This window comes from Erithacus rubecula, assembly GCF_903797595.1.
Source record: "Erithacus rubecula genome assembly, chromosome: 2".
Classification (NCBI taxonomy): Eukaryota; Metazoa; Chordata; class Aves; order Passeriformes; family Muscicapidae; genus Erithacus; species Erithacus rubecula.
The window spans coordinates 102378941-102404154 of NC_136685.1; the positions used below are offsets into that span (position 1 = coordinate 102378941).

General features: G+C 47.1%; 1 protein-coding gene across 1 annotated transcript; it reads left to right on the plus strand.

Moving 5' to 3' along the window:
* The first annotated feature begins 512 nt into the window (after positions 1-512).
* Positions 513-25214, plus strand: LOC306797966 (TOG array regulator of axonemal microtubules protein 2-like). The gene is made up of 19 exons (XM_079297672.1): positions 513-707; positions 1889-2103; positions 3647-3762; positions 5230-5276; positions 7232-7516; positions 8022-8116; positions 9064-9214; positions 10303-10473; positions 11770-11902; positions 13600-13705; positions 14455-14690; positions 16092-16244; positions 17452-17569; positions 18533-18636; positions 18960-19164; positions 20376-20592; positions 21633-21719; positions 23899-24352; positions 24807-25214. Exons 1-18 carry the CDS (start codon positions 668-670, stop codon positions 24132-24134), a joined length of 2715 nt encoding a protein of 904 aa, XP_079153798.1. The 5' UTR covers positions 513-667; the 3' UTR covers positions 24135-24352; positions 24807-25214.

Consider the following 25214-nt stretch of genomic DNA (forward strand, 5'->3'; position numbering starts at 1 on the left):
GTTCATGTTTGGTTTGGGTGTCTCTGCAATAAAGAAAACAGGAAATAAACCCCCAAAGCAATAAAGCAGAACAAAGGTGGAAGGTTTGATCAATTTGTTCCCTACAGGTATTGGCCAACTGAATTCAGGGGTCATCTACTGGGGAGTGCAAAGCTTCTTTTACTTCCAATGCCTGGTGCCATTGTTTATGTACCACCACTTTATTTGTTGTGAAGAGAAATAAACAAAATCCCACACCAACAAGTTGCAACCCAGAACTGAGTGGAAATTACAGAAATGAAGGCCTTGAAAAGTAGTTTTGGAAAGTATCAACTTCCTAGACAAACCCTCAGGCCTGGCTGGGCCGGGCCCGGGGCTGGCTGCCCTTGGGAAGGGAAGGGAAAGGGATGGAATTGGGTTGGGGGCTCTGTTGCCATGGAAACAAGAGAACCACAGGTGAGTGCATCACAAAGGGGCAGCCCTACGCTGGGGCTGGGAAGGTTGTGGGTGACACAGACACAGCGACAGGAGACGCGTCTGGCTCTGCCTGTCTGTGCCCACTGCTGGTGATTGGAGTCACCCCACCTTGTTCTAGGGCTGGGGACCAGGCTCCTGTCGCTCTCTACTCCCAGAGAGTTCCCAAATTGAACCCCAGATACTTCTGCAAGGCAGAAGCACGGGTACAAACATGGATTTTACTGGAAAAGGAAAGACCACAGAAGGAAAAGGTGAGGATAGAAAGGAGCTGCAAGGCCTGAGCCAAATGGAGAAAAATCCCACCAGCTTTCAGGGAAAATTGGTTCATGGTGGTCAGTACTGGCTCTATGTCAGAGTTGGTGGCTGACAGCTACAGGTGACCCTGCAAAGACACCCATGGCACCACAACATTCTGTCATCAGTTTACACTGCTTTCTCCTTTTTAACAGTAGCCAAATCACTCATACTATCAGCCAGGTCAGGGACTGTGGCCACAGCTGACCACAAACTGGACATGGTCAGGAGGTGCAAGTCCTGTTTCTTTCTTTGCCATCAATGTTGGGTCTCACTACAGATAAATTTCCTGGGTTTCCTCTCCTTGGTGATTGGATCCAACACTGAGGATGATCTTACAGTGCTATAAAAACACCAGCAAGGCCTGCCTGCTTGCTGACAGCTCTTTGTGGTATGCAGAAATAGCAGTCACAGCTGTGTGGGCCTTTACTGGACTAACATAAAGAAGGAAACTTTTTCCCCCTCTTATCATTGGAGCCTTCTACTTTGCCCATCAGACTTGCTAACTCAATAGTATTCAGAAGGATTAAACACAAGATAGTTCCATAAAAATAAAACCCAAGAAATTTTCTCAAAATTCAAAAATCCCTCTAGTTCCTCACTCATTAGATATCTATATGGTGGGATGAAGGAAGGAGTTCACCTAACTCACCTGTTCCCTTGTGAGCATGGCTCAGCCTCACACAGAGGTAAGGTGGCAGCTGGGCTCCTCTCTGCCAGGAGGAAGAGTCTTGTGCCAGCCTGGAGAGCCTGTGCACATTGCCAGGGAACAGTTCCGCCCTGCAGGTGCCCCCTGCCATGAGCTATGCTGCTCCCAGTGCCCATGGAGCTGTAGGGCTGCTCAGCTGTGGGGCATGGAGAGGAGCAGGAGGCTGCATGTGCAGCTGAGCCATTCCTGGAAAGCACAGGGCTCTGGGCTCCCTGCTGTCCCACGGCAGCCCAGAGGCCAGGCTGTTCCCCTGGCAGCTCTGTGCATGTGGTGTGCCCCTGGCCTGCCTCAAGGGGCTGCTGGCAGGAGCATGTTTCCCTGTGCAGCTATTTAGAAGTTTCCCGGAAACATGTCCCATGGAATATGGAGCTTCAGATGCTTTTATTTTACATTGTGGCCTCAGTTACATTTTGTGTCTCCGCTTTGCAGGCCTGACTGGCTACCCTCTTGCCCGAAAGTATTTCCTGGCAAATCCTTCTATGCTCCTTCCCTCCAAGCCATTGCCTCCCATCTGGAAGAGCTATCCTCCTACCAAGCCAAACAACATGTTCAGAGGAGAGCAAGAAAATGGGGAAAATGGCACTGGCTATTATGGTGAAAGTAGAAACAACCAGGAGCTGAATTCAGAGGGAAAAGGTCATAAGGTAAGAAGACCAAGCTAAGTCCGGAGCAGTAGATTTTCAGTTTATGTGCTGTTGGAAGAGCTCGGAGAACTTTTCCTTTGGTCAGTGCCCAGGGAAGCAGCGGAGCCAAGAAAGATCTCAGCTGGACACTGCACTTCAGGCTGTCTTTGCAATGGGGGTGTACTGCAGAACTCATGTCCTGAGCGTGTATCAATAGCAGGAGAGATCTTTGAATGATTTCTGGGCTCTGTATTGGTTTATGCTCTACATTATGGCTGAGAAAACCCCAACAAGAAGGCAGAGCAGCTAAAGTTGTCCAATCTGGCCAAGCAATCCCCCTACATTTAGTAACCTACAGGTATCTGTTAACCATATCTATGTCTTGGTGGTGTTTTCTGTCAACTCTGTCTGGTTGGGAAGGAAAAAGCTGGAACAGGCAGTCCTGCAAAGCCAGTTCCAGGTTGTCTCAGCTTCTGAGTTGTACAGCCATGGTCTTCTGCACAGTTGCCTCTGATGCTATTTCTAGACTTCATCAGCTCTCTGGGCAGCTGTGTGCTCTGGCATGGCTCTGTCCAGAGGGAAGGGATGGGAGGTGGCCATGGGGAGAGCAGCCCAGAGCCCAGCCACACGATTGCCTTTGCAGCAGGGCCAGCACCTGCAGTTGTTTTGGGGTTGCCGTGGGGTGCAGGAGGAGGCAGATGAACAACAGCTTTGATAGACAGAAGGTCAAGTCAAAGGCTTGTGTACTTCATGTCAGCCTTGCAGAGAAAGAGCCCAATGTATCCCTGACAGGATTTGATCCTTTCACTGGAGTTTGAACTAGTCCTGATTTGGCTCCTTAGCTGTGCCAGAAATGATGGGATACTAAGGAAGGGTGTGCATCTGCCCCCACTGCCTCCACTCCCCTTCTGGGCCATGACATGGGGGCCCAGAGAAACTTGGGCAGGCAGAGAGCTTCCAGAGAGCAGCAGGGCAGGGAACTCTGCTAAACTTCCTGAATGCCAGTGAGGCTGAGATGCTGGAGGTGTGGGAGCTGGAGAGCACCTATCATCCCGAGAGCTCAGCAGCTTCTGGGCTGAAAGGCTGCTGGAGAACTGTAAGAGGGAGGGGCAGCAGCAGAAGAAATGAGGGACTTGAGAAAAGCAGGTTTTGACATGCTGCAGAATGGCTTTGTGGAGACGTGGCTGGAGATCAGCAGTGGCTGTGAGGTGCCTAAGGGGCAGGGAGAGAATAGTGATCTAAACCCATTCCCATACCATCCAAAAGGCCAGTGGAGACAGTGGCACCCCAGAACATCTTTATGCCAAACATGTGGATTCCAGCTGTGAATGTGGCCTCACTTGCAGAGAAGTGAGCATGAGGAGAGAGGTGGCAAATCTCGGACCAACCAATGGGCCCAACCTCAACACTTCCCTTTCCACTCCCCATCCAAGGCCGAGCTTCCCCATGCATTTCACTTGTCTTTTCCTGCTAGGTCCCAGTTAAAAGCATGGCTAAATGTCTTGAGCCACAAGTGGTGGAAGGCTGGATGCTTGATCTCAGCACGGTGTTCTAAATTTTCCAGGCTTCCTTGCTGTATCCCAGTGGTGGGGATATGAAGAAGCGGTCACTGGGACTGCCTTTGATCCCCCCTATACGCAAGGCAGCAACTCTGGATGCCCAAGAGTCCCAGGAGATGAGGTAAGCCAAGGTGTCTGCTGCTCCACTGTGCTGCTCAGCTCACTCTTCCTGCCTCATGAGGTTCTTTTGCACAGTCAGCTCTCCCATGTATTTAGGCAAACCTCTGTATTCACCATTTTGCCCATCTCTGATGATCCAGCCCAATGTCAAATCCCACACCATGTGTCCCAAGAGCAGAGGTAGTGGTGGGGAAGAGGAGGCAAGGCTTAGATGCACTTCAAGGCCAGTCCTCTGCTGGGTATGGCTATTGATTCCCTCTGTAATGTTTGTGGTGTCATTTGGGAACTGTATTGCTCAGGTCTGGATCCTGAAGATCACTGAATAGGGTGATCCTTAACTGGCAACTTCAGCATCCACAAGAATATGTTTGGACAAATATGGGCTGCTGGAGAGGTGTCTGCAAATTCCAGTTCTGCTTCTTTTACTCTTAACATGGGGAGTCGTTGTTCATGTGCCAACATTTCCTTTGTTGCAAAGAGAATTACTGACAACCAACAAAACTAACCCAGAACTCAGTGGGAGTTACAGATAAAAGGCCGTGAAAACTGTCTTTGGAAAGCAATTCCTTGATGGGTGTAATTGTCAGATTCTGGAGACCGCTGTGAGTTGCCAAATGGTGGGAAGGGATCCCAAAGTAAATGCCAGGAGTAACTTCTCTGTGCCTGGGCCTCCACTGTGAAATGAGATCCCAGATAAGTTTTGGGGTATAGATGTACAGTCTGATCAATGTTGGATATTGAGGCCTGGGATTAAAATCCAAAAGGGCAAGGTGCTAGGGAAGAGTTCAAGGGGTCTACCTGATGGACAGATATTGCTTTGGATGGGTGTGAGAAACTGCAGCTTTCAAGCTTATCGAGATGATAAAAAAGAATGAATAACAAGAGAGAAGGAGTCACAGAAGTATCATTCCAATTGAAAAGCTTAGGTAGAGCTTTTAAAGTGCAATCTAGATATCCTTGCCTAGCAGCTGAGTTGGAGAAAGCCTTTTTCTTGAAAGAGCAATGGGGTGGAATATCCTTCTCTGGACACAGCACTGCTCTGAATACATGTAGCACGAGACTGGCCCCAGTGTAAGGCACGAGCAGGCAAAGTCAAGCTTTGGCAGCAGCACCAAAGTAGCTGCCCCCCACACAGACTCATGTCTCAGCTTAGCAGGTCTTGCTGCTTCAGAGAGGCTTGTAGGAGCCACTGGGCTCCAAAAGGAGAGTCAGCAAAACTGGGGAGTTAGGATGCAAGTTGAAAAATGATTGCTGTGTTTCAGCTGCAGCTTGGTCAGCTGTGTCTGACTGCAGCAACTGAAAGCTTAAGGACAATTCATCAGCTTTGCATCATGTTATGTTGATGTGTTGCATTTCCTGTTTCTTCTGAGTGACCAAGCTAGGAAGGTTTGCCTCCTTTCATGCTACACTCTTCCCTCCATTCTCTTTCTCCCTCCTCATATGTTCATTTGTCCTCCATTTTCTCAAGGGCAAGATCCAGCAGCAGAAGCAAAGAAAAGAAGTCTGAACATGCAGGTAGGTACAGGGCATGTCTGTCCTAAAATGCCCATTGGAATCTTAACTCAGAGGTGACATTTTGAGAGCTTGGATAAAAACCATTCTTTTAACAATTTGTTTAAAATAATTTAAATGCCTTGATGGGCTCAGTGGACTCTCACAGATCCCAGTCACTGGGAGTGTGCTCCAGTGGTGCAGTGAAAATTCCTCCAGTGTGGAATGTTGGGTGGAAGGAGCTGGAGTGGGATCTTGGGACCCTAGAAATGCAGCACAGGATAAGGAAACAATCCACTCCATTCCACACATGCCTTTCATCTCCATGCAGCCTTTCTAGTGCTACAATTAGTAGAGAAAATGAAGGCATTTAGCATGAAATGAGAAATGTTCCCACTCCTTACCCCTGCCCTTGAAGGAGAAAGCCTTTCCTTGGGGTAGTTTCTGAGCTGAACCCTTGGAAATCTGAAGGAGATTCACGGACATTGCCTGGTTTTGCACATGAAAAAATAAAGAAACCTCCTGTGACAGAAAGTCATTTTGAATTTTCCAGTTAAGGAGCAGGAAACTTCCAAATGGATGCAGCCTATGCAGGGTCTGAGTTAGTCATCCTCTGACAGCACAAGCCCAAAGCCACTTATGGCAGGTCCACAATAACAAATCTCTTTCCCGACTCTCTCTCTCTCTGTGTCATACACACAGGCTGAGGCTGGGAGAGGAGATTCCTACTGACTTGTCCCCCCGTCCCCGCCTTGCCTGATCCCTGACAAGTAGAATTGTGCCAGACAAAATGTGGTCTCTGGTGCAGCTGTGTCAGCCAATGCCTTCCAGTTGAAAGCCTCCATGAAAGTCTGTTTTTGTTCCTTTGCCCTCTCTGGGCATGCAATGATATGAGAGATGAGACTTGAAGAAGTAATTTTGCTGATGCAGAAAAAGGGATCAAATCCCCTGGTCGCTTTGCTCAGTGTTAGTTCTGCCAAACCCTGTATACAGCCCCTTTGGAGTGACTCCTTCATTGCTGATAAGCAGCTGGAATGCTTAATGCAGCTAGGGAGAAGTATTGCTCAGTAAGTACAGTGACATTTTTGCTCGATTTATTCTGAACTAGAAATGAGTTATATCATTAAATCTTTCCTGTTGTGATTTTGTAATTGTCCTGACCATCCTACAAGGGAAATTAAATCTTGATTTGTTGCACTCTTTCCTCTCTTACTGCATGGCTGCCTTATGATTTTATCCTTTGTGAAGCCTTTTCAAGAATCAGTTATAACAGCTGTGTTGGAGAGTATTTGAGCAGTATTTCCATTAAGAAAAAAATTGATTTGTCATTATCAGCAATGATCTGAAACATTTTTGGTTGGGTCATATTTATGTTGGGTTTGGATGTCTCTGCAGAAAGAAGGTAGGGAATAATCCCCCCCAAACAGTGAGGTAGATCAAAAGTGAGACTTTTCGATGATGAAATTATTCCCTACAATTACAGGCTTGCAGATTACTGTGGACATCTAATGTGGAAAGCAAAGCCTTTGAGTCTAACATGTGGTGCCATTGTTCGTGTACCAGCAATTCCTTTGTTGCAAAGACAAATAAAAAAATCCCAAAAGTGCAAAACCTAACCTAGTATTGAGTGGGAGTTACAGATACAATGGCCTTGATAACTCATTTTGAAAACAATCACTTCCTAGACAGTGTCAAATTCTACAGACTACTGTGAGTTTCCAACTCTTTGGAAGGAAAGGGATCCCGTAGTAGTGGGGAGGCAACGTGCAACACATCATGTCGTAGAACCCTTCTCTCCTGGATTGCCACCTCCACATTGTTCAGAGAAAATTCAATTATGCTAGTTTCATGAAAAATGAAAAAAACAACCAGTGTTTGCAGTAAATAAAAAAAGCATTGAATTCCTCACCCATTGGATGGGTTGATTGTAAAGGCATGAGTTCAATTAACTCACTTCTTCACTTGTACCTGATCTACAGCTTCTTCAGGGTCTACAACAGAAACCGAGAGGACAAAGGGAAAGAGCCCTTGGTGTGTGATAGGAGCTAGGATGCCTCTGTTCCCAAGGAAACTCGCTGACCTCTTCAGAATGGAGACCTATGTGCAGAATCCCGACCTTGGGAATGGAGGTCTGGGCTCCCAGCCGGCTCAGGGGACCTTGGCCCAGGAGCCCGGGCAGAGGCAGCTGAGCAGCACTGTCCCCGGGGTCACTGCCAGGGAGGAGGACAAGGGGAAGGGCCAGCATGGCTCAGCTTCACACAGAGGTAAGGTGGCAGCTGGGCTCCTCTCTGCCAGGAGGAAAGGTCTTGTGCCAGCCTGGAGAGCCTGTGCACATTGCCAGGGAACAGTTCTGCCCTGCAGGTGCCCCTGCTATGAGCTGTGCTGATCCCAGTGCCCCATGGAGCTGTAGGGCTGCTCAGCTGGAAAGATGATGTTTACTAAAATCAGCATAAGGACAGATAAGAATCTCTGTCAAGAGCAATCTCCATCTCTGCCCTTCTCTAGCAAACACAGAGGCTGTCCAGCATTGGGGGCTGAGGCCTTCATCATGCAGCAGGTTTCAGTCTGCTGGCCAACACAGTAATGTCATGTCTGCTGCCAGTAATCCATCCACTGGGAGAAGAGGGTCTAGGCCCCTTGCTGGTCTCATGCACCATCTCTGGGTCTTATGAGAGCTCTGCCGTCTGGAACCTGCCTTGCCTGTTGCCCAGCATGACGTTTTTGGGGGCTTGAAGTCTGCCAGAGATTTACAAGAACCTTTGCTTCCAGTACCAGGCCTCCCACTGAGCCAGGCCAAGGAGACGGATCATCCCAGCAGTCCTGGTCTTACGAGTGACAAAGACCTGAGGGACGGCTTTGGAAAGGTAAGGGATAAGGACAGGGATAAGCAGACTTCCTTTCCAGTGGCTGTGTAGTTCTTGGCCCAAAATGTCCCTGAAAATCATAATCTTCCATTCTTGGGGAATTGGGATTCTCTTGGGAATGTATTTGACAGCTACAGAGCAATTGCTTGGCTGTTTCCAGTGGTGCCAAATCACTGGTTTGGAGATGGTGCTAAGGTCTTGCCTGAAGCATTCTTTATGTGCAAAGGCCATTTTAGGGAAGTTCTGAATGGCAGTGCCAAGCTACACATCAGTGTAGGTGGGCAAAGGGCACCCTAAGAAGCAGAGAAGCAAAGAATCTAATGTTGAGTATAAGCAAGGGTACAAAATAAAATGGGAGAGTTTGATTTTTCTTGGTTACAGTTCTGGCTGTATCTCAGAGCCCACTCATTCTCAGTTTTTCTGCTCCTTAATATCAAGGTTTCTGCAACTTGTTTTCACATGACTCCTCCTTTTGGTGTCTTGGTCTCAGAGACCAAGTCATCCTGAGTCCTTCAGAAGCGAGGAAGTGAGAAACAGCTGCAATTCCTGGCCATGAGTGTTAAGAAACAGCTAATTACCCCACCTTGCTGCATATTGCACATGGTTTTTATTCTCCTGCTGTGGCCTGTAGGAACTGAACTGCCTGTCCACTGGTCATGGGAGCTCTTCATTTGTTTTGGAGCATTCCTATGACTTTCATGCTTCAAACAGGGCTTCCTGTCATAGGTTGCAGTTGGAGCAGCATAAGGTTGTGGCACTGAAGTGTTCCACTCACTATGTGTAATTGCCAAGGTGAGGATGGGAGACATTCTCCTGAAACTATTGAAATGTACATGGAGCTGGATTAAAGGCTATGGCACTCTATGGACTCTGTACTCCTGATGAGATTTTGTGTCTGGTTTGTGTGTCTCTGCTTACAGTCTGTGATGTATTTCCATTGCAACTAGGTCTGTGCTCCATTGTGCAAGTTGGCTATAAAGAACTTAGAGCGGAAAAAAATTGAGCTTTTGGAGAGAGAGATGAAGAAAAGGAGAGAAGAGAAAACATCCTGGCAGCTGCCTCCACAGGCAGTTGCGCCCAGGGATGCAGCTGAAGCGAGTAAGTGGTGGCTACACTTGTGATTCTTTTTGACCACTTGCTTGCCCTTTGCCCAGTGTTGCAATCAGACTGTTCCTCTTGCATCTGAGTGGAAGCTTGCATAGGATTGATTTCCATCCCCCAAAGAAAAATCCAGAGGCATGAAGTGTCTCGCCCATGGTCTCACTAAGTCACTAACACAATATCAGCTTCCCACCTTCACCTCTAAAGTCTTCCAGAGTAGAAAATTCTCTGTTGCAAAGTCAACTGGGTCTTCAGACTCTATCCTGGAGAGTGGGTTCCAGGGAAGGTGAGTCCAGAAAAATGATTTTCAACCAAGGTGCATCCTGGAAGAAACCAAATTCAATTCCTCCTAGTGAAAACACCAGAGAACCTTCTCCCGCCACTCGCTGCCGAGGAGCTGGTGCTGCAGAGCTGTGCTGAAGCCCCGAGGCAGTGCTGCTGTTGTAGCCTCAGGAGCCAGCAGTGTTCCCCAGTGAATCCTGGCTGGGGGCTCTGGCTGCAGTGCTGTGTGCACTGCCCCGAGGGCAGAAGCAGGGACCTTCGGGGACAGCACTCAGCCCCAGGGCATCATGCAGGGTTATCTGCACTGTCTTTTGGGAACTTCCTCAGCCAGCCTCTGAAACAGGAAAACAAAAACAAAGCAACACTGGATTTTCCTTGTTTCTTAGGGGAAGCATCACTGCAGTTTGTTTTCAAATGAAAGGAGGGTAGATTTAGATTAGATATTAGGGAGAGTTTTTATATAATGAAGGGGATGAAATGCTGGAAGGGTTTGCCCACAAAAGGTGTTTCTGATCCATCCTTGAAGGGGTTTGAAGGCCAGTTTACATAGGCTTTTGAGGAATCTGATCTAGATGAAAATGTCCCTGCTCCCAGGGGTTGGACAGGATAGTGGTTAAAGGGGCCTTCCAACCCAAACTCTTCTAGGATTCTGTGATTGTGTGATCCTTGTCCCGTGTTAGTGTGCCAGTGTTTGACTTGAAGTTCTTTGGGATAAGAGATGTTACCCAGCTCCAGCAAGTTTTCTGGCCCATTCCATCATCACTCTGTCCAGCACCCTCCACTTACAAGCTCCTCCTTACAAGTCCCTGCAGGCTTTAGGCTACCACCTGTCAATGGCACAGCTTCCAGTGTGCAGAGAAAACACCCTGATAATGCCTTGAAGAAGAAGGTCTTGAGTAAGCAGGACAAGGTGTCTTTACTGCCCAGTGTGCCCATCATCCATAAGGAAGGCAGCATCCCATGCAACTCCTCAGGTAAGCCTGCTCCATGGCAGCTTTTTCCCCCATGGGTTTTTCCTTGCACAAAGAGCACAAACTGCCTCCTGCCTCAGCCAGCACAGCTGGGCTCTTTGGTACACAGACTGTCCTGAAAATGAACAGCAAATATACTTTTGAGTTCCTCCAGCTTGGTAGTACTGCAGCAGTTGGTTCTTAGAAATCCACTGGAAAATTGAGCTGAATAAAGTAGTGGTAAAGGCCTAAGCTCTTGGCTTTTGCCCATCCAGATAGTCCAAAGTACAGTGCTGGTGCCAGGAGGCAGCTGTAACTGCAGGGAGGAGCTGTGGGGCAGTGTGCCAGGCTGTGCTCACTGAACACCTATGAGTATCATCACAATCAGTTGTCCACTCACCATCTGGGCCCTCTGCCTGTGCTGCTGCCCAGCTCTGCAGCCAGCTTTTCTGCTATCCCAGCAAGGGCAGTCTCTGCATAGCAGTCAGTGGCTTGGTGCCATCATGCTGCTGCTCCCAGAAGTGCCCAATGGCTCCTGGCTGCTGCCATCCCACAGCCTGCAATGCCAAGAGGGAACAAGCAGTGTCTCCTGTGTCACCACACCCAAATACAGCAGCTGTGTGTAGCAGCTGATAGCCAGGAGGGGCTGCCTGGTGTTCCCAGGCTGTTTGCTGCCTGCAGGAAATGCACAGCAGACAGTCCCTAGTGGCTCTTGTCTCTCCTTTGTGGGTAGCCTGCCCGTGCTATGATCCAAAGTAGAGTGAGATAAGAATGAGGGAGTTAGGAATGCTACTTGGAATGCTCTTTTCTAGTGATGCTATTTCCACTTTCAGAACTGACCAGAATCGTGTCTGGGATGTTGAGGCTTGGCTTGTTACTGTTCTGAGGCAACTGCAGGTCTTTCCTTAGGGAGTTGCAGAGTGCCTCAGTCCTCAGGGCTGGGGGAAATCAGGGTGCTGGGACAAGAGAGGCCCCTGGCAGGGGTCCCTCCGGGGGTAGACATTCCCACTGCTCACTCGTCTGGCAGGGAGTGGGAGCTCTGCAGCCTCAGGAACCTGCTGCTGGCTGTGCTGCCTGTGGCACTTGGGAGCTGGCAATTGCTGTGTGGGCAATTGTCAGGTTTAGCCCAGAGCTGTGCCCAGCTGGGGGGGGCTGGGAGAATGCAAGGAGTCCCAGGAATCAGAGAGCAGGGAAGTGTCTGGGTCAGAGTCAGAGCCAGTTTGCAGCACATGGAGCCCTGACTGGAGCTGGGGCTGCAGCCGCTCCATGGCGGGGCCGTGCCCGGGGCTGCAGCGCTCAGGGCTGACCCTCTCCTCACAGTGACCTCGCAGATGGCCCCTGGTGCCCAGCGCCGAGAGGAGCTGCTCCGTGGGCACGGGCACAAGGACACAGACTGTCCTGACCCACAGCAGTCCTTGCTCCAGGCACTCTCCCTGCTCCGCAGCGACGACTGGTAAGAAAGGCCCCGGTCACTCCGTCTCCCTCTTAGCATTAAAGGAGGTTCGAGTGAATCTTGCTGGTGCCTCTGAGCCCCAACAGCCCAGAGGGCCAAAGGGCACTGGGGAAACCACTCCAGAGCAGTGAGAGGATCAAGATTTGAGAGCAGCCTTTTCTAGGCCTTGGTCTGCAGCTGTGCTCCAGCTCAGCAGGTCTGTGCTGTTTCCTTGCTTTGCCTGCTGCTCCATGGAGCTGCAAAGGGAATCTTGAGAGAAGAAAGGAAGCTGTGGGACGAGATGATTTTCTGGCTGAAGGCAGAAGCAGGATGGTAGCAGATCTGAGTGTAGAGATTTGGGTGCCTTGGGGCACTGGCCCAGTGGGACTGAGTAAGATTTCTCTCTGGTCCTACTGCTGACAGCAATGGCAGGTGACAGGGTCTCCCTGTGATCTCCTGCATGTGAGTCCCAGAAGCAGCTCCAGGGAGTTCATCTTACTGAGAAGTGGACTGAACTGTGCTTTCAAGTCCCTCAGCCTGTCATTACTCCTGAAGGGCTCATGTCCAAAGAGAAGGAAAAAGAAACTAAATTTTCTAGGAATCATGCACTTTTGGAATTCAACTTTTCCTTCTCACTGCTTCATATGGGCCTGAAATGTTTTGTCAGTACTCACCATGTGTTCCACAATTGGACACAGACAGAAGGAGGCCCAGAGGTGATAAGCCTACAAATGTTAGGTGATACTGGTTGTCTTTTTGATGTCTGTGTTAGCATCAAATCACTGGTGGATGCTTCATTCACACAAGGGTAAGGACTCCATCCACCCTAGGATAAGCATGAAAAGAACCATGATGCATCTCCTTGTGCAATCACCTTTGCTTTGCCCTTTCTCTTTTGCTTTCTCTTCCCCATTTCTGTTTGGTGCCCTATGAGGTGCAGAGAGCTTCTGCAGGTGTGGGGGGTCCAGGTAACACTCAGGGGTGCCTGTGGGATATGTCTCCAGCCCTGTGCTGCTGCCCTGATGCCTCACACACCTTCCTATTGCTCAGGGCCTGCACAGAGGACGTGCTGAGAGACAGAGTTGTTTGCACCTTTTCAATAACATGTTGCTGTTGTGGGGATTGTTTTAGGGAGGGGATTTTAGGAAATGGCAAGGTTTCAACTGTTCTTGCTTAGGTGTGGAATCTTCTGGGTCATCCTGCTGCTTTTTGGGGGAATGTGGAGGTGGAGTGGAGTGGGTGGCAGTCAAGCCTAGATTGTAGAGTGGAAACTCAGCTCCAGAGTGCCAGTGTAGACTCTCACTGCTGAGCTGCCTGCTGGAGCTTGCAAAGAAGGGAAATGCCCCGGTAACAACCAGATGGGACTGTGTCTTGGGGACAGGTACAGGGAGGTGACAAGGAACAGCAGCAGGGCCCAGTCTCACAGCTTCTAGGAAGCAGTGACATAGGGACTGGACATAGTGCCAGAGATTTTAGAAAGGCTGTCTTCTAAAACAGCCACAAATGCAGACTCTGAAACCCCTCTATTTGCCTCGTGGATTGGTGCATGCTTTTGACAACCATGGCATCCTGTAGTAAGGAGCTCCACAGTTTCATGAAGTACTCCTTGAAAAGCACCTTCCATTGTTTGACAGAGCTGCCAGCCTGCTAATTTCAGAGCGTGCTGCCTAGTTCTTGAGTGGAGAGAAAAATCCATCTTTTTGGTACTTGCCTTTCAGGGAGAAGAAGGAGAAGGGACTTGTCAGCCTCAAACACCTGGCTGGGTGCCATTCAGAAGTCCTGCTTTCACAACTTCGTGACATTTGCTTGGCAGTTACCTGCGAGGTGAGAACATTGTTCTGGATTGCCCCCTGTACTTCATGCACGGTGTGTAGAGTAGATACGAGCTTGTTCATCTCCGTGTGTGCTCAGGGACTGCCTTAATTTCTGTTCTTAGACCTTATATTTCTAATGTCTGTCAGCTATCTATAGGATCTGTGTGTACATGTAGCTGTATTTACCGGTAGGTCGGGTATCTGACACTCATCTTTGAGTGAGCTGCCATTATAATGAAATGTGAAAATACCAAAACAGATACACTAATTGTTATTTTCCAGAGTCCTAATCTCTGCCTGAGTTGTAATTCAACACTGCAAATTAGCCTGTAGACCTGAGCCTGTGTTTTTTGTTTCCTGGCTGAGTGCTTCAACTGCTGGTGTTGCTTTTTTGAACAGGAGCACACAACTCTTTATCCTTATGGCTTGCGCCTTTATGGTTTGAAAGCAGCACTTGCTTTTATTTGTTTCTTTGTTTTTCAAATACAAGGGCCTAAAATCAAAACATTTGACATTATAGAATGGTTAAGTAGATCACTTTCGTGAAATTTTTAGTTTTAGGCCTGCAGTAAGCAGGTCTGAGGACAGAAATTGGTGCCAGAGTAAGTGCCTTTCTGTGCTTGTGCTCTTCTGCTCTTGTTATGTCTTTCTGTTCCTGTGGACACAGTGGGACGCGTCATCATCTCCTGGGACTTTTCTCTAAGGCAACTGGTTTTCTTTTTGAATTGATTCTTATGTTTCCCCTCATGACTTCCCCAGGTGACCAACCTCCGATCAAAGGTGTCCTACTCGGCCATTGTCACTCTGGGAGAGTTTTTTGCTACCTTGAAGAAGGACATGGACTCTGAGGTGGATGAGGTCGTTCGGGTCATTCTCCAGATGCTGCGTAACTCCCCAGAGTTTGTTGAGAAAGCAGCCAATCAGACCCTGGGGATCATGGTGGAGAATGTGACTCCTGTACGAGCAATGACTGCTCTTCTGGACAGTGGAGTCAAGTAGGTTCTTCTTCTTCTAGTGATATTCTTCACCTTCTAGAGTGCAGGTGGGGCAACGAATGAGAAAAAGAATGGGAATGGTGGGAGGGAAGGTCCTGTATCCTGCATTTTCTGTCAATTCAGTGACTGTATTCTCCAGTCCACCTCATTTCTTTCCTCTTGTCCCCTATTTCTGCCCTCCTGCAGCCCATGAGTTCTCAGAAACACAGAATTTAGAATATGGGGAGTTGGGAGGGGCCATCAGGATCATCGGGTCCAGCTCCTGGCCTTGCACAGAACACCCCAAGAGTCACAGCATGTGCCTGAGATTGTTGTCCAAATGCTTCTTGAACTCTGTCAGGCTTGGTGCTGCGACCACTGCCCTGGGGAGCCTGTTCCAGTGCCCAACCACTCTCTGGGTGAAAAACCTTTTCCTGATATCCAACCTAAAAGTCCTCTGGCTCAGCTTCCTGCCGCTTCCTGGAGTTCTCCCAGTCTGTCAGAGTTGCTAGATGTGGGGAATGGTGGGGAAGTGAAAGTGCCTGCAAAGGCTAAGGATAGAGTCTTGCGCTTTTGTGGGAAGAGGGACAATTGCAATTGTAGCTGTGAGCGCTCTTTGATATTTCACGGCACTAACCACGGAGGCCCTGGGGAAAACCATGAATCCTCATTATGCCATTAACTTGAGAAATAAGGAGGGTACTTGCTGGGGCATGGAGCACATGGGGGAGAATGTGCTGGGTGTGGCACAGCCTGCAGAGCAGGTGCAGCTCCTGACAAAAAGAGTCTTTCATGATTATCCTGGCCTTAGAGCTCTACTTTCAATTCAAACTGATGTTTCATGTTAGCCTTGAGATGATGAATCACTTTACAGGCACCTTCACAGACCAAATGCTATGGAACAGCTGATGCAAATGCTGCCTTAAGTGTTGGTTTTGGTCCTGGTAATTGCCAAAAGACACTGTCTAGAACAGGACAAGCAGGCTAAAATGACTGCCACTCTTTCCTCAGCTTTGGAATAGGGTGAAACATTCAGATGTATCCCTTGCCAAACCTCACAGAAGAAACAGGCTGCACTGCTTTATATTATATATTTATATATTTAGCAACTTCACAGCCCACAGTGTGTTTTCCCTGTATTTTTTTTTTTTCCAAAGGTCTGCAGATTTGGGGATAAATGGCTGGAAAGAGTTTCAGTGTTGGTGCCCTCTGATGGGTCAGCATGAACTGTCTTTCATTTCTAAAGAATTCATATGTAATCTATTTCTTTAATCTTTCTCATAGTAAATTGTGGGACAGAAATGGAGTATCAGATAGTGCAGGGAGACTGTGCAGGAGCAACTACAGGGAGCACTCTGGCCAAGGCCTGTGCTACTGTTGCTCCTTCTCCCTGTGCCCCAGTGTTTGCTCTCCCCTTCCCAGGAGCCGCCACGTCCAGGTGCGGAAGTGTGCGGCCGAACTGCTCCTGTCCTTGCTGGAGAAAATTGGAGTCACGGAGATCGCAGGCACAGCCAGGGCTGAGAGGCTGGCGCACGCAGCAGGGACACTTGCTCAGGACTGTCACAAGGACACAAGGTAATGATCTTCATTTCACCTCCTGAGACAGGAAAACTGTTTGAGCTCTGTCTGTAAAGACAAAACCACAAAAGAGTGGCAACTAAAGGAAATATTAAGTTATGTCACTGTGTGGGTAAGGGCCATAAAATCATGGAATACCCTGAGTTGTATGGGATCCATCAGGATCATCGAGTCCAGCTCCTGGCCATGTGCAGGACACACCAAGAGTCACTCCATGTGCCCCAGAGCATTGCCTAAATGCTTCTCCAGCTCTGTCAGACTTGGTGCTGTGACCACTGCTCTGGGTTGCCTGGGGAAATGACTGCACTGGGTAACCTGAGGTTGTCCAGCAAGAAGGAGCATTGCCAACTTCCTGTGACTTGAAGGATTCTTTCCTGAGATGAAAAGAGCTCCGATGAGCCCGTCAAACAATTTTGTTTGTTCTTAGGTGCGCAATGCAAAGGCAAAGTGTTGTGTAATGTTCATCACTGAAGGATCCCAAACATCTATTTCTCATTAACTTAGGATTTTCCTAGAAATATTACAGGGCTCTTTAGCCAATGTATTCAGTCTTTCTAAACCTCTTCTGTAGATTTCTAGAGTGCTGTTATCTGTGGCTCAATGACCTCCAAATTTCTTCTTGAAGAAACCTGTGGTCTTCTAGTGGCAAAATCATGCCATGCCTCCAAAATCCCCTTACTCTGATGACTGAATTAATAGCTGCCAAGAACACAGGGGGAACTAGCTGCCCCTGTGCATACATAGAGTATAGAATTATCAATAGGAAGCATGAGATGTTTTGTTCTGGCTTCCCTGCCAGTTAAAGAAAGGCAAATGATTGTGAAATGACAGCAAGGCACTGCTAATAGGATGGGATAACAAAGCAGATGGGTTTCCTTGCTCCCTGCAATCCTTTGATCCCATAGAAGCACACCCGCAGCTTCAGAGTGAAATTGTGTTTTTCTCTCTCTTTGCTGAGTAGGTAATGCCTTCTCATGCAAGGATTGCACCTGATGAGTTTAGGGTATCAGCCTCTTCTGCTAACACTCTTCCTTTGTTTGTTCACTGTTCTTTCTTTACCTTCCTTTCTTCCATCCATCCATCCATCCATCCATCCATCCATCCATCCATCCATCCATCCATCCATCCATCCATCCATCCATCCATCCTTCCTTCCTTTCTGCCTTTCTTCCTTTCTTCTTGTCTTCCTTCCATCTTTCCGTAGGCATTATGGACAGGAGATGGTGAAGTTGTTTCTGAATCACCAAGAAGGTAAAATGCTTTTGGAACGATCCGTTCCTGCCTGTGACCTGGAAGATATTCTGAGAAGAATTAAGAAGAGAGTAAGTGCTTGGCAGGATAGAGATGTCTCCTTTGTGCAAGTATTGCCACTGCTAATAGAGATCAAACATACCTAATCTGTCTTTATCTCATTTCCCTTCTGTTGAATCATTTTGCTCCTGGAAATGAGCTGTTAATCCCCAGCCTGTTCATCTGCAGACCACAAAGGAACTGATATTATTAGGGAAAAAGTGGGGTTTTGAATATTTTGAATATTGGTCACAAACAGGAAAGGGGAGGAGGAGAAAATGGCTTTACAATTAAGGGAAACCCCCCTATGCGCTCTCCCTACTCTGCCCCCAGTAAAGCAATTAAGTGAGAATGGTGCTTCTGAAGATAACAGAGTCTTTGCAAAAGACACTGGAAGCAGTAATGCCAAGAACATTTCCAAAAATGCAAAAGATGTCCAAGTCAATCCTAATTACTAGAATTACTGTCTGTCTTCTGGGAATATTGCCCTTCTGTCAAACACTGTGGAGCTGGAAGAAGCTTGGTGAACTCAGCAGCATCCAGTAGAAAATAATTTGTTTGTTTGGGGGGATTTTTTATCCTTTTTTTATCTATATAGTAGAAGGGAGTGTGCCCTTGTGCAAGAACAGGGAGAGCCAGGTTGAACCAAATCACCTTCTGACAAAATGGGCCTACCCCCAAAGAGTCCAAATTTTTCTGCTGCTTCCTTTAAAAACACTCATTGCCTACCAGTTTGCATCATTCCCATTTATGCTCAAGACTCATGAATTTGGGATTTTAGACTGCTGCTCAGTAAGGCAGCACCCATAACCTCCCTCGAGCTATTGCAAACAAAGAGTTGGCATCACTGAATCTCTGGTCTATTTCCTTCTGTAAGTTAGGAAATGTTTCTCTAAGCCTTGTTAGCAGTGATCCTGGTTCTAACTTGTGTTTTCAACAGGGAATTTCCTATTTTATATTCTAAAGATCCATGGGGTTTTTCTATGTCTTTGTAGGGGATGGAAGAGCAGAGGGGTGAATGCCCATCTGTCAAGAGCCCTGTGAAAAAGAGGAGTGATGGCTCAAAGAAACCTCAGGCCACATTGTCTTCTAGTCAATGGTACCAAGCATTTTTGTTAGATGTGATAAAGCACATGACAGGCTTGACATGTCTCTTCTTCAGTAAAATCCTTCTAGCAGAGATGGCCAGAGATTGTTTCCTTTCCCTACAAATAGTCTTTGATAAAAAAATGCCTACATCTGCATTAATAATATTTGCAGATTGTCTCCCGTAATGATTGTCATGAGGTCCACGTTGTTTTTCAGAGCCTCATGATTTTCTAGCTTGAAATCACATCATTAGGAAAGCTCCTCTAGATGTTTTGCTCACAATTATCTGCAGGTATTATCACCAACAAGTGGTAATTTGGTTTTATTTTCCAGGGTGAAGTCGACCTCTGATGGACGCCTCCTGCAGCGTCCAAAAGTCCAGGTCACATTACCTCCAGCTATGGATGAAACAGAGAGCCTCCAGAAGCTTTATGATCTCCTGGAAGCCAAGGGGTTTGAGGCACGGATGGAAGGAGTGGCACTCCTCCTAGACCTGTGCAAAAACAGCCCCAAGGTTGTCGCCACTAACATTGTCCAAGTACGTAGGGTATCTTCACTGTTCCTTCTCTTTGGCTCCTCTGCCAGGCCTGTAGCAGTGAAGTTAATTCAGTGTGTCTTGGCACTACATCCTAGCTGTTTGGGACAGGCTGGTCTCTGTTACCCAGACCAATTTAATTCAGGTCCAGGCTTCGGACAAGTTCTTTCAGTCCAGCTGTATTTGTCTGGCACGTGCCTATTGATGCTGTTCATCAGATGATGACAGAATTTTCCACTGGTGTAACTTCTGCAGCCTCCTGTTCCCAGTTGGTGAAGTGAAGGGAATCCAGCCACTGAAAGCATGGCAGTTATTCTCTAGACACAAAATGGATTTGGATGGGGAAGAGAAGTATCAGGCTGGGTTGGTTTAAACTAAATGTTTTTAAACTCCATCTTGTCTTGAACAGGCACAACTCTGGCTAGTTGCTTCCAATCTTGTCTCCATTCCACTTGGTAAAGAAGGTGCACACTCTTCTTGGGTTTTTTTGTTTTTGTCTTTGGAAAAGGAGAAAAAAAGGGCTAAGGACAGATCTCTTCAATCTCTTCCCAGTAGCTGCTTTACCCCATTCTGTAGAAAATGGTGCCTAATAATCACAGAATCACTAGACTGGAAGAGACTTTCAAGATCATCGAGTCCAAATGTGTCTGTCAAAGGACTGAACCTGCTCTAATGAGGGCTATACAGCACATTACATTTCACAAATCTACCTGTTAGACAAATAGTATGGATTTTATGGAAGAGTTGATCAGAGACCTCCAGACACAGGTTCTGAGACAGACAAAATAAAACTTAGATCTCCTCCAGCCATAGTTTTGGCAAAATCATAATTGCCCTCAGTACTTGAGGCAACTGTATCAAAAAACAGGTATTGTAAATATCTGCTTCCATACTTCTAAAGAAAAGGAAGTCTTTTGAATTAATAAATTGAATTAATTTAAGGATTTATAGGGGGAGAGAAACATCATAGGAACTATTCTGTCCCCACCCAAACCTCTTAAGAATAGATGAAAATCTTTACTCCAAAATGAGGTTGCACAGCCACTCCAGTGAGTTGCCCACAGGAAAACAGTGAAATTGTACAAGGAAGAGCTGAGCTGACCTGACAGAAAGAATCACTTTCATCTTTTACATTGCTGAGTGCTCATTTCTACATCTCCTCTTCAAACAAGGACATTTTAATCCAGCTTTCATGATGTTTGTTCTCTTCACAGATTTTTGATTATTTTGTCCTGAGAATATTTGATACACACAAGAAAGTGAAGCAGATGGCACTGGACGTGCTGGCAGAAATCATAGTCATCCTGGAAGATGCCATGAACCCGGTGATCATCCGTTTGGTTGAAGGAATTACAAGAAACCTGAACTCAAAGGACCCTGGGGTTCATGCCACAGCTGTGAATGCTCTGGAAGAATCCATTGCTCATTTAGGTAAGGCTCACCCCTGACATGGACTCTCCTCAGCTGTGTCTCTGCCTCTCTAACACAAGAGAACACTGAGAGTCCTGAGAGCTCTTGTTGCCTGTGGGATGCTCCAGCTGACATCCACCAGAAGCTGTGGAGGTACAGTCCTTACACACCAGTCCCTCAACAGGCTTGAATGTGAATCAGCATTTCCCAAAATGCCAGGAGCCCTCCTGAACTACAGGTTTGCTACAATTCAGAGGCAAAGGGGTTTTTGGAGTTTCCTTGGACCCCATTTGACTTCCCAAATTAATAGCCTTCCTGTTGGCATGAAGGGACACTGGCCTATCAGGCCTTCTGCACAGCAGCCTCATGAAAGGCTCCACATTATTGGCATTAGCTGCCTATTTTATACCTCTCTTCTTTGTCTTCATTTTTCAAAGGGGAAGTTATGATTCATCAAGTTCATTTCCTTAAAACAAACAGAAAAAAATCCAGTTGTCAGTGATGCCTTGTTCTATGTGTTGCATGGAGCAGAGTGGCTGTAGCAAATACCTACACAGGCAAGGGCTGCTCTAAATTCCTTTGCTGCAGAGATTTATGTCAGCTCTGAAAATGCTGCACTGGGGAAGTTTGCCTGAAAAATGGAGTGTTGAAGAAGCAGATCTTCAAGGGGAGTTTCTACTTTCATCACTTCAGCTGCTCTGTGAACTCATGACCTGCCTGACTCAGTGCATTTCTGTATCCCAAGTCTGGGCTTCTTCCTGTTTGCTCTGGAATGCAAAACCTTTTCACTGCTTCTATATTCTTGAGGTCTATAATGTGAAATGTTTAACATAGCTTCTGGTACAGCAGACAACTTTGCACTTACAAATGTGAATGGAGAGCTTTTCTTTGGAAATTTAAATCCCTCCCAAGTAGACTGGAATGAAAGAAGTAAAGGATTCAAAAATCAGCAGAAATCCACTTGGTTTTATAAATTGGGACTGCCCCTGCCCTTTTCCTCCCCACTGTCCTTTCTTCTATGACCTCAAAAGAGTGAGCAGAAACATGTGTTTCTCCTGTAGATAAAGTATCACTGATGAAAGAGTTCAGCCACCAATGGAGTCAACTAAGTGGCCAAGCTGTGCTGGAGGTCACAGAACGTATCACAGGTATAGGCTCCCCTTCTAAGCCAAGAGCTCTTCCCAGGGAGTATTTACAGGCGATGCCTGTGAATAGACAGCCGAGCAGCTGCTCCAAATCAGGAGGTGTTGAGCTTGTCCCTCCTACCCCATCCTCATGGCAGGTGTGTTTGGCAGGTTTTCCCTGGCGGCTGCAGAGCTGTGCAACACCTGAGATGGGGGCTGAGCTCTCACTGGAGCATCTCAGAACCCACCTGCAGGAAAGGCAGGGGCTAAAAATACCCAGCTGGCTCCTCTCTTGGAAACTCAGGGACATCTGTGATCCTTTAGGGAAAATGGTGGCAAGTGCTGTTGCAGGGGATCCGTTTGTTTTGTCCTCACAAAATTCTTGTTTTGCTCTTGGAAAGTTTTGAGGGTGAACCCTGCAGTGCTTGGGAGTCACATCTTAGGTCAAAACTCAACACACAGATTAGAGGCATGGATTTGGTGCAAGACAGCCTTTGGAGGCAGAGGGGCAGAAGCAGAGTGCTGAGGCTCCCTGCCTGTGCTGTCGAAGTGGCATTGGACTGAGCATCTCAGGGTGTGCAAACAGTGTCTTCCTGTGTCAGCACTGTCCTAAATGCTACAAATGCAGCTGATAATTGATTCCTCAGAGGAGCTTGCTATGTCAGCATCAGCCAAGGAATGGAAAAATTATAATCTTAATGTATGGTAGACAAGATGATTTATAGCACTGCTTTAAGTGGGGCTAAATCCACTGCTAAGTGTGCCGGCATCTTTAAATGCAAGGTTTCATGCACTTTGTGTCTTCATTAGGAATGTTGAAATGGCAGTCTTCAGTAATTTGGAATGTCACAGGCCCTTTAAAGAGCATTTGAAAAAAGTAGATCTCCAGGAAGAAGGAATTTAGTTTCAGAGTTATTTTGATCTCTTTTTCAAATAAAGGAAGTAAACATAAATTAGGACTACTTTACAAAGAGCAGATGTTCTCTATGTGATCTTGTAGGAACAGGCAGCGGTTTCTAAAATCCCATAGTAACAATGTCTTTAATTACCTTTAAACTCAAATGAAATCCCATTTTGAAACGGTTACCATAACTCTTTTCCTGCTTAGTAGAATTGATTTCGGGTACTTTCAGGAGCTGTTTAAATGTTGATGACTGGTAGTGGATTTACAGCATAGAGAAAATGAAGTCTCTTCCACCACAGAAAAAAAAACTGGCTACTACATAACATTTTGCCTGATCAGAAAATAAGAATGGTCTGTCTCCAGACCATTTCAGGGTTTGATCTCTCAGCCAAATCTGCCATGCAAGAAGCCTGTTAGTAGTAAACTTTAGTCTGTGTTTGATATAGTTCAGTTCAGAAAATGAGCAAGGAGCAGGCTTCATAGAGAATGCAAGGAAACACTCATGTTTTGGTTAAATTTCAGTCCCTGTGTAGCATCTTTCTCTATTCAGCGTTTTCAGTGCACATTGTAAGAAAAATGCCATTAACTTTGGGAGGGGAAATGCCATTTAAATATGGAGATGCTCAAATGCCTTGGCAATGGGGTCTGGGTAATTATCTAAGACATCCTGAGTTTTAAAACAGCTGTTTGTTGGAAGGCACAAAAGGATTCTGCCAAAGACACCAGCTAGTCACTGATGTTTCTAAACCAACTGTCAAGCAGCACCCATCTCTGCTGGGCTGGAGTTTGGAAGTGTGGTCTAATACTGCCCTTTGCTGTGTGCCACTGAGATTAGATCTCAGTGCCAGATTAGACTTTTGGCACTTGACATCAAGGGTCACAAAAATGGAATCTTGCCTTTTTTATCAGAAATCTCTCAATTGCTTCTCTGTGGTGCAAGATTTCCAAATCTTCAGTATGGGTTTAGACAGCTTCTTAATGGAAATAAAAGGCAAGCTGACATTTCAGCCATTAATCTGTTCACTGCATCAGTCTGTAGATGCAGAAAAAGATTGTGAAATAATTTAGTAAAGGTACAAAGGCTCAAATCTACAAGGCTCCATTTGGAGAAATTAGTCCTGAGGGGTTGGTGGTTCTGTTTTGGGGAGGATCAGCAGCTTTGGCCATTTCTGGATTGTGGAGCTCTGTGCGCTATTTTGCTGCTCTTAGCCAGAGAGGCTTCCAAGAAGCAAAATTAGGGGTAGATCCTTGTTTGCATTGAGGTTGGTGGTTAAGAAGCTTGTGTCTCTCTCCTGGCAGAGCTGGTGGAAGGGGTTCATGCCAGGAGCCCTGAAGTTGTCCAGCGCTACGCCCTGCCTGTGCTCTGGTCCTTGCTGGAGAACAAGGCGCTGCCTGTCCGAGGTGCCAATGTCCGCATGGTGGTCACCAGGCTCGCCTCTGCCCTCTACAAGGTGATGGGCACCAAGCTGAAGAAATGTGCTGCCAACCAGCCCCCACATGTGCAGGAAAAACTCTCCAGCATTTTGGGCTGGTGAAGGCTTCGTGCTCTCCAGAAAGCAGACCAAGTGCTGAGATGGACACCACCAGATTTGACACTTTAGCTGCACCAAAAATGACAAAATACTGAGGAAGGGTGTGCATCTGCCCCTGCTCTTTCCACTGCCCTTCCTAGTCATGGCATGCTCAGGGGGCCTGAAGCAACTCCAGACTGAGGAGAAGGTGAAGGCTGAGCATGGCTCAGCCTCACACAGAGGTAAGGTGGCAGCTGGGCCACTCTCTGGCGGGAGGAAGGGTCTTGTGCCAGCCTGAGAGCCTGTGCACATTGCCAGGGAACAGTTCTGCCCTGCAGGTGCCCCCTGCCATGAGCTGTGCTGCTCCCAGTGCCCCATGGAGCTGTAGGGCTGCTCAGCTGTGGGGCAGGGAGAGGAGCAGGAGGCTGCATGTGCAGCTGAGCCATTCCTGGAAAGCACAGGGCTCTGGGCTCCCTGCTGTCCCACGGCAGCCCAGAGGCCAGGCTGTTCCCCTGGTAGCTCTGTGCAAGTGGGTCAGGATGTGCCCCTGGCCTGCCCCAAGGGGCTGCTGGCAGGAGCATGTTTCCCTGTGCAGCTATTTAGAAGTTTCCAGGAAATGTGTCCCGTGAAATATGGAGCTTCAGATGCTTTAGATTTGCACTGTGATCTCTGTTGCATTTTGTCTCCATTTTGCAGACCTGACTGGCTACAGTTTCCAAGAAGTTTTCTCTGGACATTCCTATGTACATTTGCCCACAAAGTCCTTGCTTCTGGTGCAGAAGAGCTCTTTCCTCCAAGCTCTGGAAGAAGCTGCCAACTGCTCGAAGATTGATTGAAGAATAGGATGCATGCATTAGCCTTTATAGTTATAGATGTAGATACGTTCTGATAGTTAGCTGTAGGTTTAGATAAAAGAGTTTTGATTGTTGGAGTGTATGAAACAGAGGTATCTCTCAGTTCCTCAGAGAGATCTTTCTGATTTTCTTTAGAGAGAGATCAGAATGCAGGAATTGAATTAAAACCATTAGATATTTATCTAAAATATATTAAGCCACTCATACATGAAATAGAGGTGTAAGCTTAAATTTTAAGTAAATCAGTAAG

Coding starts and splice junctions, on each gene's coding strand:
- LOC306797966 (XM_079297672.1), top strand. CDS start 668: ATGGATTTTACTGGAAAAGGAAAGACCACAGAAGGAAAAG. Junction 9,215..10,302: donor CAGGGATGCAGCTGAAGCGA/GTAAGTGGTGGC, acceptor CCTCCTTACAAG/TCCCTGCAGGCTTTAGGCTA. Junction 10,474..11,769: donor CATCCCATGCAACTCCTCAG/GTAAGCCTGCTC, acceptor CTCTCCTCACAG/TGACCTCGCAGATGGCCCCT.